General features: G+C 43.5%; 2 protein-coding genes across 3 annotated transcripts in view; both read left to right on the forward strand.

Annotated features, from left to right (window-relative positions):
- The window catches only part of COPA (coatomer protein complex, subunit alpha), a 37,397-nt gene extending 29,866 nt beyond the window's left edge, over positions 1-7,531 (forward strand). For both annotated transcript variants that reach the window (XM_008584698.1, XM_008584699.1), the window contains exons 21-33: positions 83-178; positions 1,351-1,439; positions 1,613-1,736; positions 2,563-2,652; positions 2,831-2,940; positions 3,623-3,700; positions 3,861-3,929; positions 4,463-4,599; positions 4,874-5,060; positions 5,147-5,257; positions 5,581-5,742; positions 6,414-6,608; positions 6,875-7,531. In XM_008584698.1, the coding sequence (XP_008582920.1) occupies positions 83-178; positions 1,351-1,439; positions 1,613-1,736; positions 2,563-2,652; positions 2,831-2,940; positions 3,623-3,700; positions 3,861-3,929; positions 4,463-4,599; positions 4,874-5,060; positions 5,147-5,257; positions 5,581-5,742; positions 6,414-6,608; positions 6,875-6,934 (1,508 nt within the window). In that variant the 3' untranslated portion in view covers positions 6,935-7,531. The remainder of the gene's footprint in view (positions 1-82; positions 179-1,350; positions 1,440-1,612; positions 1,737-2,562; positions 2,653-2,830; positions 2,941-3,622; positions 3,701-3,860; positions 3,930-4,462; positions 4,600-4,873; positions 5,061-5,146; positions 5,258-5,580; positions 5,743-6,413; positions 6,609-6,874) is intronic.
- A 3,124-nt stretch (positions 7,532-10,655) lies between these two features.
- PEX19 (peroxisomal biogenesis factor 19) lies at positions 10,656-18,976 on the forward strand. The gene is made up of 8 exons (XM_008584701.1): positions 10,656-10,731; positions 12,347-12,453; positions 12,876-13,041; positions 13,483-13,568; positions 14,098-14,259; positions 15,228-15,404; positions 15,825-15,869; positions 16,033-18,976. Exons 1-8 carry the CDS (start codon positions 10,662-10,664, stop codon positions 16,114-16,116), a joined length of 897 nt encoding a protein of 298 aa, XP_008582923.1. The 5' UTR covers positions 10,656-10,661; the 3' UTR covers positions 16,117-18,976.
- The last annotated feature ends 1,103 nt before the right edge of the window (positions 18,977-20,079 follow it).

Raw genomic sequence — 20,079 nt, forward strand, 5'->3', positions numbered from 1 at the left:
TTATGGGAAGAAGGAAGGTGAATAGAGGAGGGAGATTTAAGAGAGAAGACCTAACTTTGTGTCTCTTATTGACTTGGTGTAGCTGAGATCCGAAAGGACATGAGTGGCCATTACCAAAATGCCCTATACCTTGGTGACGTGTCAGAGCGAGTGCGGATCCTAAAGAACTGTGGTCAGAGTAAGTATCCAGGACTCACCAGCTCCTTTGGAGCCTTACAAGTATTTTCTCTTCATGTTGAGTTATTCTTGTATTGTGGTAAGGGATTTCCCTTTATTGTGCATTTTTTCAGGAGACAAGACATGCTCCTACCATGCTTAGAAGATTTGCTTCAAAGACAAATGAAGGTGCAGTCAGAATATTCAGTCTGGCCAAATACCCTTAGGAAAATAGTTAGTCATGGGGAGCATAGAAAACTTTAAAAGGCCTGGAGCAGACACCTTAGTAAATGCGATTTTGGTTGGATGCCATTAGAATTTTATTCGTTTAATTTCAGTCTGGAGGTTTCAGTCATTATTTACTCATGTATACATTCAAGAGAAATTTTTTGAGATCCCACTATATACCAAGCATTGTGCTGGCATTTGAGATGCATTAGGGAAAACTAAAGGTGAGAGATGTGGTTTGGTGCCAGTAGTGGAGGAGTGAGCAATGGTAAGATTCAGAATGTAGTTTGAAGGTAGAACCAACATGATTTATTGAAGTACTAGATGTGGGATGTGGTAGAGAGGAGTCAAGGATGATTTCAAAGTTCTCATTAACATTAATGATAGATCTTAAAGATAAGCAACTGTATTAGTTATCTATTGCTATATAACTATCCCAAAATTTAATAGTTTAAAACAACAAACATTTATCATCTTAGAGTTCTGAGCATGGCTTAGTTGGGTGCCTCTGGCTCAGTGTCTCTCATGAGGTTGCAATCAAGGTATTGGCCCGGGCTACAGACATCTCAAGTCTCATCTCAAGTCCATTTCCACGCTCACTCACATGGCTGTTGGCAGTCTTCAGGTCTTGCTTTCTGTTGTCTGGGAGACATCAGTGTCTTGCCATGTTGGCTTCTCCATGGGGTGGTTTGAAACAAGGCAGCTGGATTTTCTCACAATAAGTGAGTAAAAGAGATAGAAGTCACAGTCTTGGTAACCTAATCTCAGAAGTGACATCTCATCACTTCTTTAATATTCTATCCATTGAAGCTAGTTAATAAGTCCAGCCCATACTTAAGGGGAGGTTATTATGCAAGGACTTGAATACCGGCAGGCAGGGATCACTGGGGAGTTATCTCAGAGGCTGCCTACCACAGCAACATTCACCTGGAAATGTACCTATACCACAGTCTGTTTTCCCTGCAGAGTCCCTGGCCTATCTCACAGCTGCTACGCATGGCTTAGATGAAGAAGCTGAGAGCCTAAAGGAGACATTTGACCCTGAGAAGGAAACAGTGAGTCTTTATTTACATGAATGTCTCTGATTACAGGATTGACTCCAAGATCTTGGGACGATTTAAAACTATAAATGCCACTCTCCCACCTGGTTACTAGAAGGAGGCTCCATAACCTTCCCTACGATTCTTGAGAGCTGTTTGATTTTAACCTCTCTTCTTTGACCTTTCAGATTCCAGACATTGACCCCAATGCCAAGCTGCTCCAGCCACCCGCGCCTATCATGCCATTGGATACCAATTGGCCTTTATTGACTGTGTCCAAAGGGTTCTTTGAAGGCTCCATTGCCAGCAAGGGTTAGTGCCTACTTCTCCCATAGCATTTGTGTTGTTTGTTTGTCTTGTGAAGAACTAGATTAGAGAGAGTACCATTAGCCCTTAGTTTCATCTGTCCATTTTCCTGTGTGAAGCCTCATGGAGCACTGAAATGCCAATCAGAGTGATGGTACAGTCTTAAAAACTGGATAAAAGCATTGTGAGATCATTAGAGAAAATTTGGAAAACAGGTTGGGGGCAGGGATGTTTCTGCTACTATTAATAACCTCTGTGAACATTTTATTGTATTTCTTAGGTTTTACTATGTTTGTAGTCATATGCTCTGTTCCGTATCTTATCATTCATAACATACAAGTTCAGCTACCTCTAGTTCTGTCATGTGGACATATGCATATGTGTGCTACCACCTTCTACCACTCCCAGTCTTACCCTCCTCCTGTTTTCTTGGATATGTCTACTAGTTCATTTCTCCTGAGTAAAAGCCTAAATAGAGCATTGGGCATTTCATGTCCAGCCCTGCTCTTTCCTCTATCTTCACATACCCTACATTCTCATGCTCTGCACAAACTGTAGTGGTGGTAATTTAGCAAAGATCTCAGGAAGAAATTCCAAGAGTTGGTAGCCAAAGGTTGCTAAGTAAAAAATTGGTTTAAGAGCCAGTTTTTAATGCTAAAGAAGACAGTTGCTTCCATGTCTCTTGTATTCCCACAAAAATAAATACATAAAAATGATGAATAGGCAGAATTTTGGCAACTACTTTTGAAAGGACGTAGCTTACCTGCAGAGAAGGCCATATCTCAGACTTGCTGGGCTATAACCAGCTCCTTTCTATTCCTTTCCTCTGTAGGGAAGGGAGGAGCACTGGCTGCTGACATTGATATTGACACTGTTGGTACTGAGGGTTGGGGAGAGGATGCAGAGCTGCAGCTGGATGAAGGTAGGAGTGCTGTTTTAGGACTGTTCTGGGGAGGTGGACTTTGGATTGGGACTGGGTTGTGAGCAAGTTCTGCAGGCTTCCAGACCATGGAGCCAACTAGGATCCCAACATTTTGCTTTGTTTTGGCTAAGATTATGCTCCCACCCAAATCTATTTTCAGTCTGGATTTTCCTTACAGATGGGTTTGTGGAGGCTACAGAAGGTTTGGGGGATGATGCTCTTGGCAAGGGACAGGAAGAAGGAGGTGGCTGGGATGTAGAAGAAGATCTGGAGCTTCCTCCTGAGCTGGTATGTGGAATTCTTCTTACCTTTGTAAGCTTCTCTCCATTTCACCCTGTGGAATCCAGAGGCCTTATTGCCTCCCACCCCTATCCTGAGGTCTCCAAAAAGGGAGGTGGTCTAGATCCTCCTTCCAATCTGATGATTATCTCTGATTTGAAATAAAAATGAGGTAATCAGGGTTGTGTCAGCAACTGCTTATGAAAAGGCAGCAAGCTTTTTTAAAAATCTGAATTGGAGCTTTTTGTATGTCATTTTGTTATTGGTGAGGTAGCTCCTATTTGGGGGGTCTTCTTCCACAACCTCCACTCTTCGTCACTGACAGAGGCCAGGATCAAGATAAACAGTTATGTTTTAGATTTGTCAGAACAAAGTGCGTGAATGGTTTTATTTTATTATTATTTTTTTGAATGGCTTTAAAAATGACTCAGTTTTGGGCCGGCCCGGTGGCGCACTGGAGAGTGCGCTGCTTGGGAGTGTGGCAGCGCTCCCGCCAAGGGTTCGGATCCCATGTGGAGACCGGTTCCCGCTCACTGGCTGAGCGCGGTGCGGGCACAACACCGAGGGTTGCGATCCCGTTGCCGGTCCCCGGTACGGGTGCGACACCGAGGGTTGCAATCCCGTTACCAGTCAGTAAAAAAGACAAAAAAGGAAAAAAAAAAAAATGACTCAGTTTTTTATTTTCTCTTAGGATTTATCCCCTGGGGCAGCTAGTGGGGCTGAAGATGGGTTCTTTGTGCCCCCAACCAAGGGAACAAGCCCAACTCAGGTAAGCAGGAAAACACAGCCTTGTGGGGATGAGTGTTTCTGAGCTGGCTAATTAGTGTATAAAAAGTGTTGGATACTTTCCTACTATAGGTATGTAGGAGAATAGTTTGGGAAGAGAAAGGGAAAATTTCACTTGGCTTGGGTTTTCTGTTTCTTGTTAGATCTGGTGCAATAATTCTCAGCTTCCAGTTGATCACATCCTGGCAGGCTCTTTTGAAACAGCCATGCGGGTAAGTCTTCTTAAAGTAACCTTGGCTCTTCCTCTTGAATGTGCCTAGCCCAGGGGCCCAGGAAGATGGTTGACTTATCTTAACCAAATGGAAATTATCCTACCCACAAGGGCAGGGGTGTGCATTTATCATGGAAATCCTTGGGCTTACCTGCTTTCCACTTTGCCTAATGGTCTCTTAAAGCGGATTCTTCCAGCCATCTTCCACCCATGTATAGCCTGTTCTCTGGTTCACATCAGTGAGATCAGCACCCCTTGCTAAACAAGTGTATGGTTTGAACACTAAGCCAAGTGTTATAATAACAGTAAGAATAGTAATGACAACTGCAACAATCACTAACATTTATTGAGTGTTCACTGTGTGCCAGGCACTATCCTACATACTTTATAGGTATTAAATGAAGTAAGTCCTATAATTAAGTGTATTTCACTGATGAGGAAACAGGTACAGAAAAGTTAAGTACATGACCAAGGTCAGTCAGTTTTTAAGTAGAAGGGCCAAAATCTTTATGTTCCTTTCCTCCTGTGTTCCAGCTTCTTCACGACCAGGTAGGGGTGATCCAGTTTGGCCCCTACAAGCAACTGTTCCTACAGACATATGCCCGAGGCCGTACCACCTATCAAGCTCTGCCCTGCCTGCCCTCCATGTATGGCTACCCTAATCGCAACTGGTAAGGCCCCTTCCTCCTTGCTTCTATCTGTAACAAGTTGTAGTAGATATTTTAGATGGTAGCCTCAGTGACACAGTCAGAATTGTCCCAGAGCTAAGGTTTTCTAGTAGGAAAGGATCTCTGGCTTATTACTCTATGTGGTTTTGGTTTACACATGCTGCCATCCTATTCCTCAGCTGCTTTCACAGTAGTGTCTGGGATCATGTTTGCCAGAAAAAAAAGTGAGTCCTGGTTGGGTACTGACTATCCTGACTTCCTTCTTTTCCCTTTTCAGGAAGGATGCAGGGCTGAAGAATGGTGTACCAGCTGTGGGCCTGAAGCTAAATGACCTCATCCAACGGTTGCAGCTGTGCTACCAACTCACCACAGTCGGCAAGTTTGAGGAAGCTGTGGAAAAATTCCGTTCCATCCTACTCAGCGTGCCACTTCTTGTTGTGGACAATAAACAGGAGATTGCAGAGGTAGGAGGGATCTACCCACTGTCCCAGTCCTGGGCACCCCCACATTCTTGTCTCTGTACCATGATCTTCCTCTCCCCCTTCTCCAGGCCCAGCAGCTCATCACCATTTGCCGTGAGTACATTGTGGGTTTGTCCATGGAGATAGAAAGGAAGAAACTGCCCAAAGAGACTCTAGAACAGCAGAAGCGCATCTGTGAGGTAAGATGTGTGGGACTCTGAGCACTACAAAGGTGTTTTCCCTTTCTCCCTTCCATTAGGTCTGAATTCTTTAATTCCAAACCCAGATCTGACTTTGGGGAGGAAGAGAGATTTGGGCTCATTTGTATGAGGAGAACCTACATTTTTCCACCCTTCTTCCTCACCTCCTCAGTCCTCCATACCTAGGAGGTAGAAGACCTCTCTGCTTTATAGGCAGTCCTGTTGTTTTTTGTTTTGTTTTTTTATACACGTGTAGCAGCTTATAAATGACCTGTACTAGCTGCAGCATTAGCCTGGCATCTGTTCCTCTTTCTGTCCACCAGATGGCAGCTTATTTCACCCACTCAAACCTACAGCCTGTGCACATGATCTTGGTGCTGCGTACAGCCCTCAACCTCTTCTTCAAGCTCAAGAACTTCAAGACAGCTGCCACCTTTGCTCGGCGCCTGCTGGAACTTGGGCCCAAGCCTGAGGTGGCTCAACAGGTAGATGGGAACTCCTTCAGTGACCACAGGGGAACCACATCTGCTATTACATGGAGAGAACAGAAGACCAAGGTTCTTGCCTCAAACAAATCAATATATAACAACATTCAACAAAAAGATCCAACAGAATGCCACCCTCTGTATACTTATTGACCTGGGTGCTTCCTTTTGTTCCTGAAACTGAATTAATAGTTTATTCAGACATAGCACCTGTGTGAGAGTAGCCTGCAACCTAGAATAGCTCCAACCTAGAATAGCACCAGAAAACAACCCCAAATCTGTCCCAAAGCTTCATATATCCCCTCACAACCACCACTAACCTTCACATACACAGCCCATTACAAGTGCCTCCAAAAGCATTATTCTTGGGCAATGGAAGCCTATTTTAACGCTTCCTGGGGCCTAGCCCTGATAATTCCTGGATTTGGTGGAGGGGTGTGAGTCTTATATCCATGGAGCCACTTTGGTTTTGAGAAAAGGAAATCTTGATACAACAGGAATGGTGATTGTTAACTCTTTACATACATCCTATACAGAATATGTGATCTGTATTCACATAGTATGGTTGCTTCTTGCATCAAAGAAACTACCAAACCATGGTAATGAGATCATTTGAGCTGTTGTGTGCAGCTTTCTGTCCTCTTAAATAAAATACTCCTTCACTCCCCTAGACCCGAAAAATCTTGTCTGCCTGTGAGAAGAACCCCACAGATGCCTACCAGCTCAATTATGACATGCACAACCCCTTTGACATCTGTGCTGCATCTTATCGACCCATCTACCGTGGAAAGCCAGTGGAGAAGTGTCCACTCAGTGGGGCCTGCTATTCCCCTGAGTTCAAGGGTCAAATCTGTAGGGTCACTACAGTAAGTACTGTCCTCAAGAAATGTTTCTAGGATATGGAGGGAGGGGAAAGAGAAAGAAGTGTGGTGGTCCTTTTTTTTCCTCTTGTATTTGCCCCCAGTCCTTGAAGCAGTGATAATGGGGAAAGCTAGAGTTTCTCCCCACTGCTCTTTACCAGTTAGTAACAAACACCTGTCTACTGTGCTCATTGAGGAGTACAGGGAATAAGCTTTATAAGGCTCTCAGTTTCACAAATTTCTAACTCGTTCCTCTGTGTCCTCTTCCACAGGTGACAGAGATTGGCAAAGATGTAATTGGTCTAAGGATCAGTCCTCTGCAGTTTCGCTAAGACCCCCTTTGTGTGCATGGGTTAGTCACCATATTTTCCCCCAAGAGAATTAGTCTCTTTATCCTTCTTCTAACACAACACTACCCCAGGCAACTACTCTTCAGATTACTGATATTTGGCTCTCCCTGCTGTAAAACCTAGCATTTTTTTTCCTCTTCTGTGGCAAATCAAAATGTCTAAAGTTGACTTTTTTGCTCATGAGGACTCTCATCTTCTCAAGGTGACTATAATTGTGGTCACAGTTGCACTTGCCTTTCCAGCTTAGATCTTTTAAGGAACAAATGAAAACTCTGTGATGGACATTTATTAGTACATTCCTTCAATATTTATCCCTCCTCTCCCTACCACTCTGTTTCCTTCCCGCTAGAAAGGACTGGGATGTAATAAAAAAGATACCATTTTTGACTCAGCCACACCAAACTCTTAGCCATCCCCCATTTTCCTTGGGCATTTAAACTCCTAAGCAAGTACACTTTATGTATCCAGAAACTTAAGGTCTGAGAAGAAACCATTTGGTTTTCCAAAATGATTTGTCCTTTACAACCATTGTTCTCAAATTTTGTTTCTCACACTAAATAAAGTAAATTTCTACAAGAACTTGGCTTGCCATTTTATTTCCTGGATACTCTTACCCCATTCAGCTACTCCACCAATGCAGGTATCTTTCTTTCAATAATTATTTTTAATTACAAAAGTAATAAATACCCACTCTTGCAAAAAAAAAAAAAAAAAAAAAAAAACCCCCCCTTGAAAAAAAAAAAAAAAAAAAAAAAAGCACATCGCTTCTCAGCCTTTTGGCTAAGATCAAGTGAAAAAAAAAAAAACTCTGTATAGTGTACATTGTTGTGATTAATTTATGAAGTTGCCTCTTGATAGATATTTGGGTTATTTCCAATCTGCAATTATGAACATTGCTGCAACGAATAACTTGAACATGCATTGTATGAGTGGAGGAAGTATGTCTGGGGATAAACTGTAAGTGGAATTTCTGCTTCAAGGAGCACAGATCTTTATATTTTTTAGCTTTATTTTAAGAGTTGCTTTCTTAGCATTCCCAAATTAAAAGTCTGCTTCTCAAAAATTTTCATACTATTTTGATAACACTTCTCAAGTTATAAACATTCTTTCTGTAAACATAGGCAAGTTATGATAAATTTTGACCAAAAAAAAATCATAAGTTTATAAATTAAATTACAAAATTAATTTTCCACACAAACATTCTGAACTCAGGGATATGAAAAAAGTCCACAACACCTGTCTCTTGAAGCTTATGTAATTGGGGAAACAAGATGGATATATGTGAAATAATTGTGAATAGTGGGCAAGAATTTGAAATTGGTCAATAAATCGTGGAAAGCCTTTAAATCCTTAAGCAAGAAAGTGATATGAAGAAAATGCTATAAAATACTTTCTTGCAACAGTAGTTACCTATACAGTAGGCAGAAGGGGCAGCCAGGAGGTGAGTAAGTACTAAGATGAGATGTTAGGAATATCAATAGTAAAAATAGAAAAGCAGAAACAAGTTGAAGGAATAATGCAAAGAATCATGAGGCCGCTACTGCTGCTGGAGGCTGTTGCTTCCAGGCCCCCCGGCACCCTCCAAGAGGCCACTGCCACCGCCAGACCTGTAAGCTCTGGACCTGAAAGCTGCTGCTGCTGTTGCTGAGGACTGAGCTCGTGTCGTCTGCCAACGGCTCCCAGGATCTTTCCAAATTACCTAGAGTGAACCTGCGTGTTGAGGGGCCTGGTGACCCATTCTGTACAATGGGTTTGAAAGGTCTGAGCCCTAGCCCTGACAGTACAAATGGAAACTCAGTATAACAAAAATAATGAAACATTTTGGCTTTAGTTATGATTTGCCTTACTCAACAACTGGCATAGTCGTGTAGCTTTACACCATCCAGTATTTTACTCATTAATATGCTTGTATTACCACATTAATGTAAAGCCAGTAGAAATACCTGTAGATATTACATTGAAATGGCATTATTAAAAAAAAAAATCTGGAGTGGACAACTTTCATAGTTTTAACATGTGCTTGAAATAACTGTAGCCATATTTGAGATACCACATGTAAACGGTTTGGAGTTAAATAAGGAAGTTAGCCTGGAATAAGTTGTTACAGGTGTTAGGGAGAAAGAAGTTAATCGTTAATCAGGGAAGGAGTAGCTTATAGACGTTTAGAATTTAAAAGGACCTTAGAAACTGACTTAATGACAGAGTTGGGACTGGAACTTAGGTTTTATGACACCCAGTTCAGAATGTTTTCTCACAAAACATGCTTCGAAAAAACTAGGTTTTGCACAGATATGATTTTTATAAGTTTGTGCCCTATAAGTGAAGGAAAGAGTAAGTACCTGATCTGGTGTTTGATGCAGTACTCAAATGTGTGTTTAAGAAGCTAAAGACAAAAGTGATGAAGTAACTTAACACATGATCTTTTTCATTTAGATGTGATTTCTCTCTTTTAGCCTTTTATAACACTTTATCGTCATCTCTTTTAACACTCATACCTTATGTCATACTTACTGTGTTTATATCTAATTCTGCCTCCAGTCCATCTTCAGCCAGCTATCTTACAGCAGGGGCTGGTTCTGATTTATCTTTCTGTCCCCCACTGTGCCCTGCACAGGAACTTACACAAGGGTAGATGCCCTCTAGAATAAAAATACAATCTCTGCTAAAGTAGATTTGTATCTGAAGCAGTTGCTACATTCTGACAGATCTGAATAGAACAATTCCAAAGGAGTGAAGGGATGTCTAGCCTTGTCTTTGAGACTCCCCCATCTTCACTTGTGTGGAGCAAAGCAGGTAGGTGACGGAAGGCAGTTCTATAACTGCTACATTCAAATTGCCCTCTTACTCAGTTCAAGGTCACAGAGTCTCGTTTTCTGTGTAACATTTGAGTTTTAAGTTCCTGGCCCTGTGTCCTTTAGTCTGACAGTTCTAATGGAGAACAGGAAAGGATTCGGCAAAGAAATGTGTGATTAGGATCTGGGAGAGTGAAGAGCGGCCAGGGAATATTTACTAAGTTTAAAGCTCTAGCCTAAGAGCCGGGGACATAGCAGTAAAGAAAGCAGGTGAAAATCCTTGCCTTCATGGTGCTGAAATTCTACGGGGAAGAAGAAAGGGTAGAGAAGGAGGCAGACAATAAACAATATAAGTATACAGTATATCAGATAGTGTTCAGTGTTACGGAGAAAAATAAGGAAGGGGGATGAGGTGTGTGTGTGACTGCAATTTTATTTAGTGAAGCCAAAGAAAGGGTTTCAAAGAAGATGACATTAGAATGAAATACCGAAGGAAGTGAAGGAAAATAGTATTTTAGGCACCATAATTTTCTTCTCGTTTATATACATATAGATTCTGGTTTGAAAGCAGTTTATCCGAATTTGGCCTACCCACAGCTCAGGAAGAAATAATAAAGCGCTTCTCTAGGTAATGTGGGAAACTGAAAGAAAGGCCAGGCCAGTAAAAAAAGAAAAACAAACATACAAAAAACAGGCAGAAAATAACAGTAAGTTTCCCTTCTCCTTAGCTCAAGCGTTCCAAGCAAAAGGGAAAACAAAAACAAAAAAACCAAAGCTTCCTGTCCCTTTAAAAATGGCGGCTCCGCACTGGCCGACAATACCATTGGTTGCACTAGGCGGAAGGGGGTGGAGCAGGAGGTGGGACAAGCGACGATGCCCAGGAGTCCCGCCTCCTATGGCAAGTCGGAGGTAGCAAGATGGCCGCCGCTGAGGAAGGCTGTGGTGTTGGGGCCGACGCGGACCGGGAATTGGAGGAGCTTCTGGAAAGTAAGCTCCCGTGATGGGAAGAGCCCTAAGGGGACGGGAGTGAGGTCTCATTCAGGGGGTTAAGTGAACCTAGGAGATTTGAGGCGGAGCGGGAGAGGCTCTCCAAAGGTTGGGAGGGGACCGAGAGTCTGACTGTGCCATCCTGAAGAAAACCTCTGGGTCACCCTGTCCCTCTGCGGCGGGGGCAGGGGAGCTCACCTTGGGCCCCTGAGCGGCCCAGACCGTGGATTTCCCTGCCGGATGGTGACACGGTAACCCGTAGGACTGTGTTTCACGATCCCCCTTCGAATTTCCCTTGCTTTAGATTCGATGGTTTTTGAAGTCTGACTTCCCTCCCGCCAGCAACAGCATTTTGTCCTCGGTGGGCAGCGAACCGGACACTCACAGATTGCTTACTTCAACTCTTAACAGGCCCGTAGCGCGACCATCTGTGCCTTGTCCTATCCGCCTTAACACAGAGGATAATTTCTTTTCTCCTTTCCACCCTTTCCCCTTTATCTCACCAGGCCCCTTACGGTTCTTTCATCATGTCAGTAGCTCAAGCAGATTACTTTTTCATTATTTTGAGAAACTGAATATGAGGGCATCTCAGAGTAAGACAGTTGGTGGTGTTCGTTTCTTTCTTATCCTTGTTCTCCATTCCTCTGTTCATTTCTTGCCCAGAGTGGGGCCAGTGCCCTCTCCCTAGGCCAGGCAAGCAGAGTGGTGGTGACGACAGAGGCTTTTTAGGACAGAGGGGAATTCTTATCTCTTGTTCAGTCACAGAGATGTGGGCAGACAGAAAAATGAACAGAAACAGTAAGAATTGCTGAGTGACTGTGAATTGGTACATGGTTATCTGCAGAGATGAGGCCAGACGGAGCTCTAGGAGTTTGTGGAGAGAGCTAAATTGGAGGATAAGAAAAGAGTTTAATGCCTTCCCATGGAGTGCAGTATGAAATCTATCAGTTTGTACTAGTACCAGGACCTGTGGGTGGGACATCTTGTGCTTTGTTGCCTAAGATTATTCCCTTTAGGGCTCTTGAATGAGTTTGGGAGGATAAGGACATCTGTATTCTCTGCTCCTGTTGGGTATTTGTATGTGATTTCTCGGGAGTCATTAGAGTGTGGAAGGGGAGGTACTTTATAGGTGTACATGCCTCTGCGGAACTTCATTAACCTTCTCCCAGCTTTTATTTTTTTTTATTTTTTATTTTATTTTATTTTATTTTTTGTCCTTTTTGAGACCGGCCGCACCGCGCTCAGCCAGTGAGCGCTGTGAGCGCACCAGTCATCCCTATATAGGATCCGAACCCGCGGCGGGAGTGCTGCTGCGCTCTCAGCGCCGCACTCTCCCGAGTGCGCCACGGGCTCGGCCCTTCTCCCAGCTTTTAGATGAACACTTGTTCCACCTTAAGGAATTTCTTCCCCTTTGATCACAATAAATTAGGTAATCCAGAAGGGAGTGGGAGGCTTATTGATGTGTGGGCTGGGAGGGGGATACTAAAAAAAAAAAAAAGAAAAACTGAGGAAAGTAGGTGATTGAAATATCATTTTCCTAATGTTTGCCCAGAAACCACCCAGCCTTGCTTCTCATCCATCCCCAACACATACACCATGTCTCTTGTCTCTGAAGGTGCTCTTGATGATTTTGATAAAGCCAAACCTCCAGTGCTCCCACCTACCACCACGACCCCTGATGCTTCAGGGCCCCAGAAGAAGTCTCCAGGCGACACTGCCAAAGTATAAATTCCACCTCCTTAAGGGAGGGGGAGGTGATGGGTGTGCATCTCGGAGCAGAGGTGGGGCAGGCCCCTATGGGTGGGAGGTGGGGTGATTCTGGAGAGTGCCTTGACCTCACATTGCTGAGTACTTTTGCAGGCCTCAGTCCTTGTCAGACAGGGACTTGAGGTTGAGCAGAGGGATCTCAAGGAAGTTCTTTGAGAAAAGAACAGGTTCAAGTGGTTGGACTGGTATGGCATCCCATACCCTTCCCTCATTTGCCAGATGCCTTTTTGCTGTACTCATTAGGAAGGTAGTTAGAATGTCCAGTGGAGGTGGGTAGGAGGGAGGTGCTGTATTTCCCAGAGCCACTGCCTGTGGCTTCTGCCAGGCCAGGTGCAGTGCAGTGCTAAGAGATGCATTTTGGCCACCTTCCCCTTCAGGATGCCCTCTTCGCCTCCCAAGAGAAGTTTTTCCAGGAATTATTCGACAGTGAGCTGGCTTCCCAAGCCACTGCAGAGTTCGAGAAGGCAATGAAGGAGTTGGCTGAGGAAGAGCCCCACCTGGTGGAGCAGTTCCAAAAGCTCTCAGAGGCTGCGGGGAGAGTGGGTGAGGAAGGGACCCCAGACAAATGGAAATAATCTGAACAGACCTCTTAAGTCTTGTTGGTTGAGAACACGAGAATTCTCAGTAAAGCCTACAGCAATCGTGATGTCACAGCCATGGGGTGGGGTGAAGCAGTGGGAGGAGAGGAACCCTGCTTAATGAAAGGGGTGAGATGGGTTGAAAAATAATAGAAAGATTATTCAAAAATGACCATTGTAAAGGTACAGACAATGTTATTGTGGGTTTCATTGTAGAGAATACACACTGACACATAGTCCATGTAGATTTACGAAATAACTATGAAGATAACCATGGAGTATTCAAAGATTTGGAGTGATATTGATTCACTAGTAAATGCTTCATATCCAAGCTGGTAACCAGGTCAGTCTAGGCATGCAAACAGTTAAAATCCCAAATGACCATGGCTCTTTTGATCTCTCCTAGGCAGCGACGCAACCTCTCAACAAGAATTCACTTCTTGCCTAAAGGAGACACTGAGTGGGCTAGCCAAAAATGCAACTGATCTTCAGGTGAGGGGAAGGGGTAGGGGACCACAAGGGGCCCACTCCCAGATACTTCATCAGGAGAGTCTCAAAAGACAAAACTCTTGGGCCGGCCCGTGGCTCACTCGGTAGAGTGTGGTGCTGATAACACCAAGTCAAGGGTTAAGATCCCCTTACAAAACTCTTGAGTATCATCCCAAGTCTGTCTTTGTGTCACTGTTTTTTTTTTTTTTTTTTTGTCTTTTTTCGTGACCGGCAACGGATCGCAACCCTCAGTGTCGCGCCCGTACCGGACCGGGACCGGCAACGGGATTGCAATCCTCGGTGTTGCGCCCGCACCTCGCTCAGCCAGTGAGCGGCCGGTCTGTATATGGGATCCGAACCCTCGGCAGGAGCACCGCCACGCTCCCAAGCGGCGCACTGTAGCAGTGCGCCACCAGGCTGGCCCAGTGTCACTGTTTTTTACAAGCAAGTTTAGATAGTTCTCCTTTCCCACTTGAAAGAATGGTAAGCAGGCAGACGGTATACTTGCTCACCTCTCTCTTGTCCTGTCTAGAACTCGGGCATGTCGGAAGAAGAGCTGACCAAGGCCATGGAAGGTCTGGGCATGGATGAAGGGGATGGGGAAGGGAACATCCTCCCCATCATGCAGAGTATAATGCAAAACCTGCTGTCCAAGGATGTGCTATACCCATCACTGAAGGAGATCACAGAAAAGGTTTCTGAACTTCCATTTCTGCTTTTTCTCCTCACTCTCCATATCAGCTCATATGGGCTACTTTGGCTGCACTGAGCCTACAGAGAGAGAGTGACTCAAGTGCACAAGTCCCTCTGTTTCTTTCTCCTTAGTTTATTTAGGGTGGGGAGAGTTGGGGAGGGGGCGGGGAGAGTTGTGTCTCTGAGAGAATAAAGCTACCACACTGAGAATATCTGGAGTAGAAGGGGAAATCCTTTAGCTCTAGTTTTCTATGAACTGGTTCAAGACTCTGGAGTTGTTGTCTGATCAACCCCTTCCTATATTTTTGACTTCATTTATTTCTCCAGCAAGGATTCACTGAGGATTTATTGGCTTTATGTCATGAACAATTTAAGAGTAGTTTAAGTGATGGTTCTTGCTGTCAAAGAACTTATAGTTTTACCAGAGAGGTAAAATACAGGAATAGAAGTGTTTTAGTGACACAGGATAGCATGTGGTTAAGTGTGAAATCAAATAGTGTAGTCCAGAAATCAGCAGACTGGTCTAGGTGGGCCAAATCCAATTCTCAAGGTAAGAATGGTTTTTACGTTTTTAAGGGTTGTTTAAAAAACAACAACAACAACAAAAAACAAGCCCTTATAACACCAAGGTGATTAGTTCAGATCCCCTTACCCCAGCCAATCACCAAACAAACAAAACTTGAATTTGCAATAAAAATCATTAAAAAAAAACCCAAAAAAACCATGGAAGAATATACAACAGACCCATATAAAATTTTTACTATCTGGCCCTTCATAAGAAATGTTTGCTGATCTTTGTTGCTGGTATAGCTAGGTGATATGGTTGGAGTTAGTGCTGCTTCTCATGAACTTGCTTATTTAGCTTTTCCTTCTCCTATATCCCTCTCCCCTTAACATTTTAAGTATTGTTCTCATTATCTGTCCTTATTCATTATTTATTTAATTCTTCCCCACCCATTCTTTTCTTAGTATCCAGAATGGTTGCAGAGTCACCGGGAATCTCTACCTCCAGAACAGTTTGAAAAATATCAGGAGCAGCACAGTGTCATGGGCAAAATATGTGAGCAGTTTGAGGCAGAGACCCCCACAGATAGTGAGGCCACTCAAAAAGCTCGTTTTGAGATGGTGCTGGATTTTATGCAGCAGGTAAGGCCTCCTCTTGCTGTCTACTCACTGGTGCTGTCCACTTGGGTGTTCAGTGAAGGAGGTGTCTGGGAAGGATGCTACACTGCCAAACCTGGGTGGAGAAGGAAGCACAAGAGAGGTCACATATTATGATCCTCAGAAAGAACCAGAGAATGGGCCGGCCCGTGGCTCACTCAGTAGAGTGCGGTGCTGATAACACCAAGGCCCCGGGTTCGGATCCCACATAGGGATGGCCGGTTCGCTCACTGGGTGAGCGTGGTGCTGACAACACCAAGTCAAGGGTTAAGATCCCCTTACCGGTCATCTTTTTAAAAAAAAGAAAGAAAGAACCAGAGAAGTAAAATCAGGTTCCTCTTCTGGGCTCCACTACTGTTTTCTGGGATTTTCTCTATCTTATGTTACTCTTTCCTTATTTTCTAGCTACAGGATTTGGGCCATCCTCCAAAAGAGCTGGCTGGGGAAATGGTATGTCTTCTCCTCCTAGATTTTAATCTGAGCCCCCGGTTTCCAGAATTCTTAACCTTTAGTAATTCCACCTAAGGTGATAATTGTGGCCACTGGGGATGGACCAGCAGAAGCTCTGATCTGAAAAACAAGCAGTTATCTGAGTCCCTTCATCTCTCTCCAGCCTCCTGGCCTCAACTTTGACCTGGATGCCCTCAATCTGTCAGGCCCACCAGGTGCCAATGGCGAACAGTGTCTGATCATGTGAAACACAACATGTCTTCTTCCCTGAGTCCCAGCCATGGGGAACATCTGGAGTCAGCAGAGCCACTGGGAACTGAGGCAGGAGTGTCAACTGCGGGAGCAGTCTGCCCACTGCCCTCTGTCATCCCATTGAAGACTGTGCCATAGCAGTTGAGGCTTTTCCTCTATCTTTGTAGGAAAAGGGTTTGTTCTGCAGGCCGTTTCTGTGAGCTCTATTACATTGTGGTTTCTGCTAGCAAAGGCCCAGCTACCTGCCAGGTGAAGGAAGGCATCCCTTTTGGGGCATGCATCTTCTCCCTTCTCCCAAAATAATGTTATATATGGCCACACTGATGTTTACCTTTACACCCAAGCTCTTTGTGCCTTGTCCCTACTCCCTCTCTTGGGTCTGGGGAGCAGGGGCAGAGTCTTGGGGCTCTGAATTTCTATAGTTTTCTCAGGCAGGGCCTTTGGGAATGGGGAGAAACTTAGCCTGGGCTGGGGTTGTAGGTCTGTCTCCATGTCCTCTCACCTTCAGACAGGCTATTCTGAATTCTCTAAAGGAAAAGGACTTCTGCATCTCATCACAGTAGGATTGGAAGAGAAGCCCTGGGATTCTCCTCTCTCCAGGTGCTGAGCCCTCAACTACCCGTTCTAGCCTGAAAACTCAAGTTGCTATCCTGGTTCTTTCTACAATGCTGTGTGATCTGGATGAACCCAGCGCCTGAACTTCCTTTGCCCCCTGCTTGTTCTTGTATCATCTCTCTTTTTAAATACCTGTTTGTTCCAACCCTTCTGAGCCCAAGCTGTGAAAAGAGGGGTCCATCCTGTTTCCCCTCATCTAGTCCATCTACCACTTTCACTGGCTCTCTCTGCCTGGCAAACACATAATTGTAGTATCAGGTCTGGGAAATGAATACTGTTTTGGCTTATTTGAGAAATCTAATTCCCTTAGAATCTTGTCCCTTGGTTCAGGGAGGTAGCTTGGGAAAAGGAGAGGGGTACAGCTTGGGTCCCTATTCCTGCAGGCCCCATGGGGCAGTGTCTAATAAATATTCTGAGGAGGAGTGTGGCCTGTTTTTCATCCAGGTCCTTTTCTGACCATCCTCAACTTCTGTAAACTACAGAGTGAGGAATTTTAGGAGACTAGCTCTACATAATATCGTAATGCTGGGCTCCACCCCCACCCTCTCCAAGCTAGTCTGTGCCTCAGTTGGCAAAGGAGACTTGATGGCCATCTTCCCTCATTTCCTCCTGAGTTTTTCAGTCTGGAAGCCCTTCAATTGGTATTATATTTTGATATTTTACATTATTATTATCATTAATGTTAGTAATATATTGTTAACATGTTTTCTAAATTATTTCTCTGAGCCGACCTTACCTGCCCAGTGGCATTATGGACCTTGGCTGCCATATGTTGGAAGATAATCTGGTCAGCCCAAATGGTTGCTGTCCTTTTTGACTCAGAAAATAACTCCTGCCAGAGCAAATTCACATTCATCATCTGAATCCCTCTGAGCTCCTGATATGTCACTTTCCCCTGGGTTAAGATTTTTCACCCCTTGAGGATCCCACATGTTCTGTGGCATTGGCAAAGAAGGAAATGTTCTTGAGGCCTCTGGCTATTTTGGAAAGGTTCAGCTATCGTACCTTATTAGAGCATAGCAAATCCTAGGTCTGAATATGAGACTCCTCTATTCTGCGAGAGATTGGAAAAGTACAGGCACACTTGTGATGATGCTCATGAGGCTCAAATGCCAAAATTCCTCCTTAAACTCCAGCCAAAAACTGGACAAGGATAGAGAGGAAGAGGGAAGAACAAAAGGGTCTTACCCCTTGAACCTTGTGCCTACTGTCCTGCCGGTTTTCTTTTACAGATTCTTACTTCTGCTGGCCTGGCCAGGGTTTATTCCAGGAATCCAAATAGATGCCCTAGTCCACTTTAGCTTTGTTTCTAAGGCACTCATTTTCAATTTTATTTTGATTGAACATGAACAAATCGACCTCTGGTTACTCTGTTCTAAAAACACTATTTGAATTATTCTAGGAATTGTGGAGGGATAGAGCTTAGAACTCTAGGGAAGTCCTTCTTAAACTATGTGTGGTAAAGGACAAGGTTTTTTGTTTTTTAAACATCTTATCCTTTATATATCAATATGTGTTCCTATTGCCCATTGACAGATGCAGTTAACACTCTATGCTACTGACCATGCAAGTTTGACAGCACCCAAACTGGCCAGACCCTGTTCAACAGGCTAAGTCCACTGATCATGTACTTGGATATCATAACAAAGTCAAAATGCTGAAAAGTTTCTAAACACTTTTAATTTCTAATTCATCATGTCACAGACTAGCACAAGTCTGCAAACCACCTTTGAGTAGCACTGTTCTGTGGCTCTTCTTAGTCTCCATAGATCCTAGCTGAACAGATAAAATTTCTGTATCTGTAGTTCTTTCCTATATGGACCAGGAAATGAGCATAGGCTGCTAATAGTTCATAGCTTCATCTTTCTCTTGAGAATTACCCTGTGCCAACAGAAGCCACTTCAGGACATTCCTGGGAGGTATGCTCTCTCAGGGACAGCCCCACAGCCAATGATGTGGTGTCAATTTCTACAAAGCAGTCAGCTGGGATTCTAATACGGATTGAATTATCAGTGACGTTATGCAATCAGTAATTGAATTATCAGCAAATGATGCTAGGGTGCAAAATTCCTCCCCCCTTTCTCAAGGTGGGACAAATGTGCCATTTATGTTCCACAGTTTCTGGAGGCTAAACGTATCCACCTGAACTTAAAACTTCCCCCCCCTTTCCTATCTTTCATCCTATACTCCATTGTAGGTTTTACTTGAGAGTACTCCCTCAATAAACCACTTGGACAGAATTCCTTTCTTGGGCTCTTTCTAGGGAATCCAAGCTAAGACAGGAGAATAGTGGCACTAAGAGATAACAATAAAAGGAGCAGTTTGGGTTTGGCAAGAGGGTAGTGCAAAGGTGAGTTCAATTTGGGAATGTTAAAATGTCATTGGCTGGAATAGAAGGAACTTCCTCAATAAAGTGCATCTATAAAAACCTGAGACTTAATATCATACTTAATGGTGAAACACTGGATGCTTTTCACCTGAGATCAGAAACAAGACAAGGATATCCACTCTTTCCACTTCTCGTTAACATTGTACTGAAGCTTCTAGCTAGGGCAGTTAGGCAAGAAAAAGAAATAAAAGGCATCTAATTGGAAAAGAAGAAATGAAACTATATTCACAAATAGCATCTTGAATATAGAAAATCCTAAGGAATCCACTTAAAAAAGCTATTAGAATTAATAAATGAATTCAGCAAGGTTGCAGGATATAAAGTCAGTATACAAAAATTCATTGTATTTCTATACATTTGCAATGAACAATCTGAAAATGACATCAAAATAATTCCATTTGCCACAGAATTAAAAAAACAGGAATAAATTGAACAAGAAATGCAAAACTTAGGCTATGAATATTACAAAGCATTGTGAAAAGATAAGATCTAAATAAATAGAAAAACATTCATGTTCATGGATCAGAAGACTTAACATTGTCAAGATGGCAACACTCCCCAAATGATCTCCAAATTTAATGCAGTTTCTACCAGAATTCCAGGTGACATATTTGTAGAAATTGACAAGCTGATTCTAAAATTCATGTGGAATTGCAGAGGGCTCAGAATAACCAAAACAATTCTGAAAAAGAAGAATAAAGTAGGAGGACTTAACTTCTCAATTTCAAAACATACTACAAAGCAGTGATAACCAAGTGAGTGTGGTACTGGCACAAGAATGGAACCATGGAATAGAATTTAAGAGTTCGGTTATAAACCCCTATATCTGTAGTCAACTAATTTTTAAGTGCACCAGGACCATCCAATGTGGAAAGAATAGTCTTCTCAATAAATAGTCTCAGGGCCAGCCTGTGGCTCACTTGGGAGAGTGTGGTGCTAATAACACCAAGGCCG

The sequence above is a fragment of the Galeopterus variegatus genome, unplaced genomic scaffold (assembly GCF_000696425.1).
Source record: "Galeopterus variegatus unplaced genomic scaffold, G_variegatus-3.0.2 Scaffold3337, whole genome shotgun sequence".
In the NCBI taxonomy this organism is placed as follows: domain Eukaryota; kingdom Metazoa; phylum Chordata; class Mammalia; order Dermoptera; family Cynocephalidae; genus Galeopterus; species Galeopterus variegatus.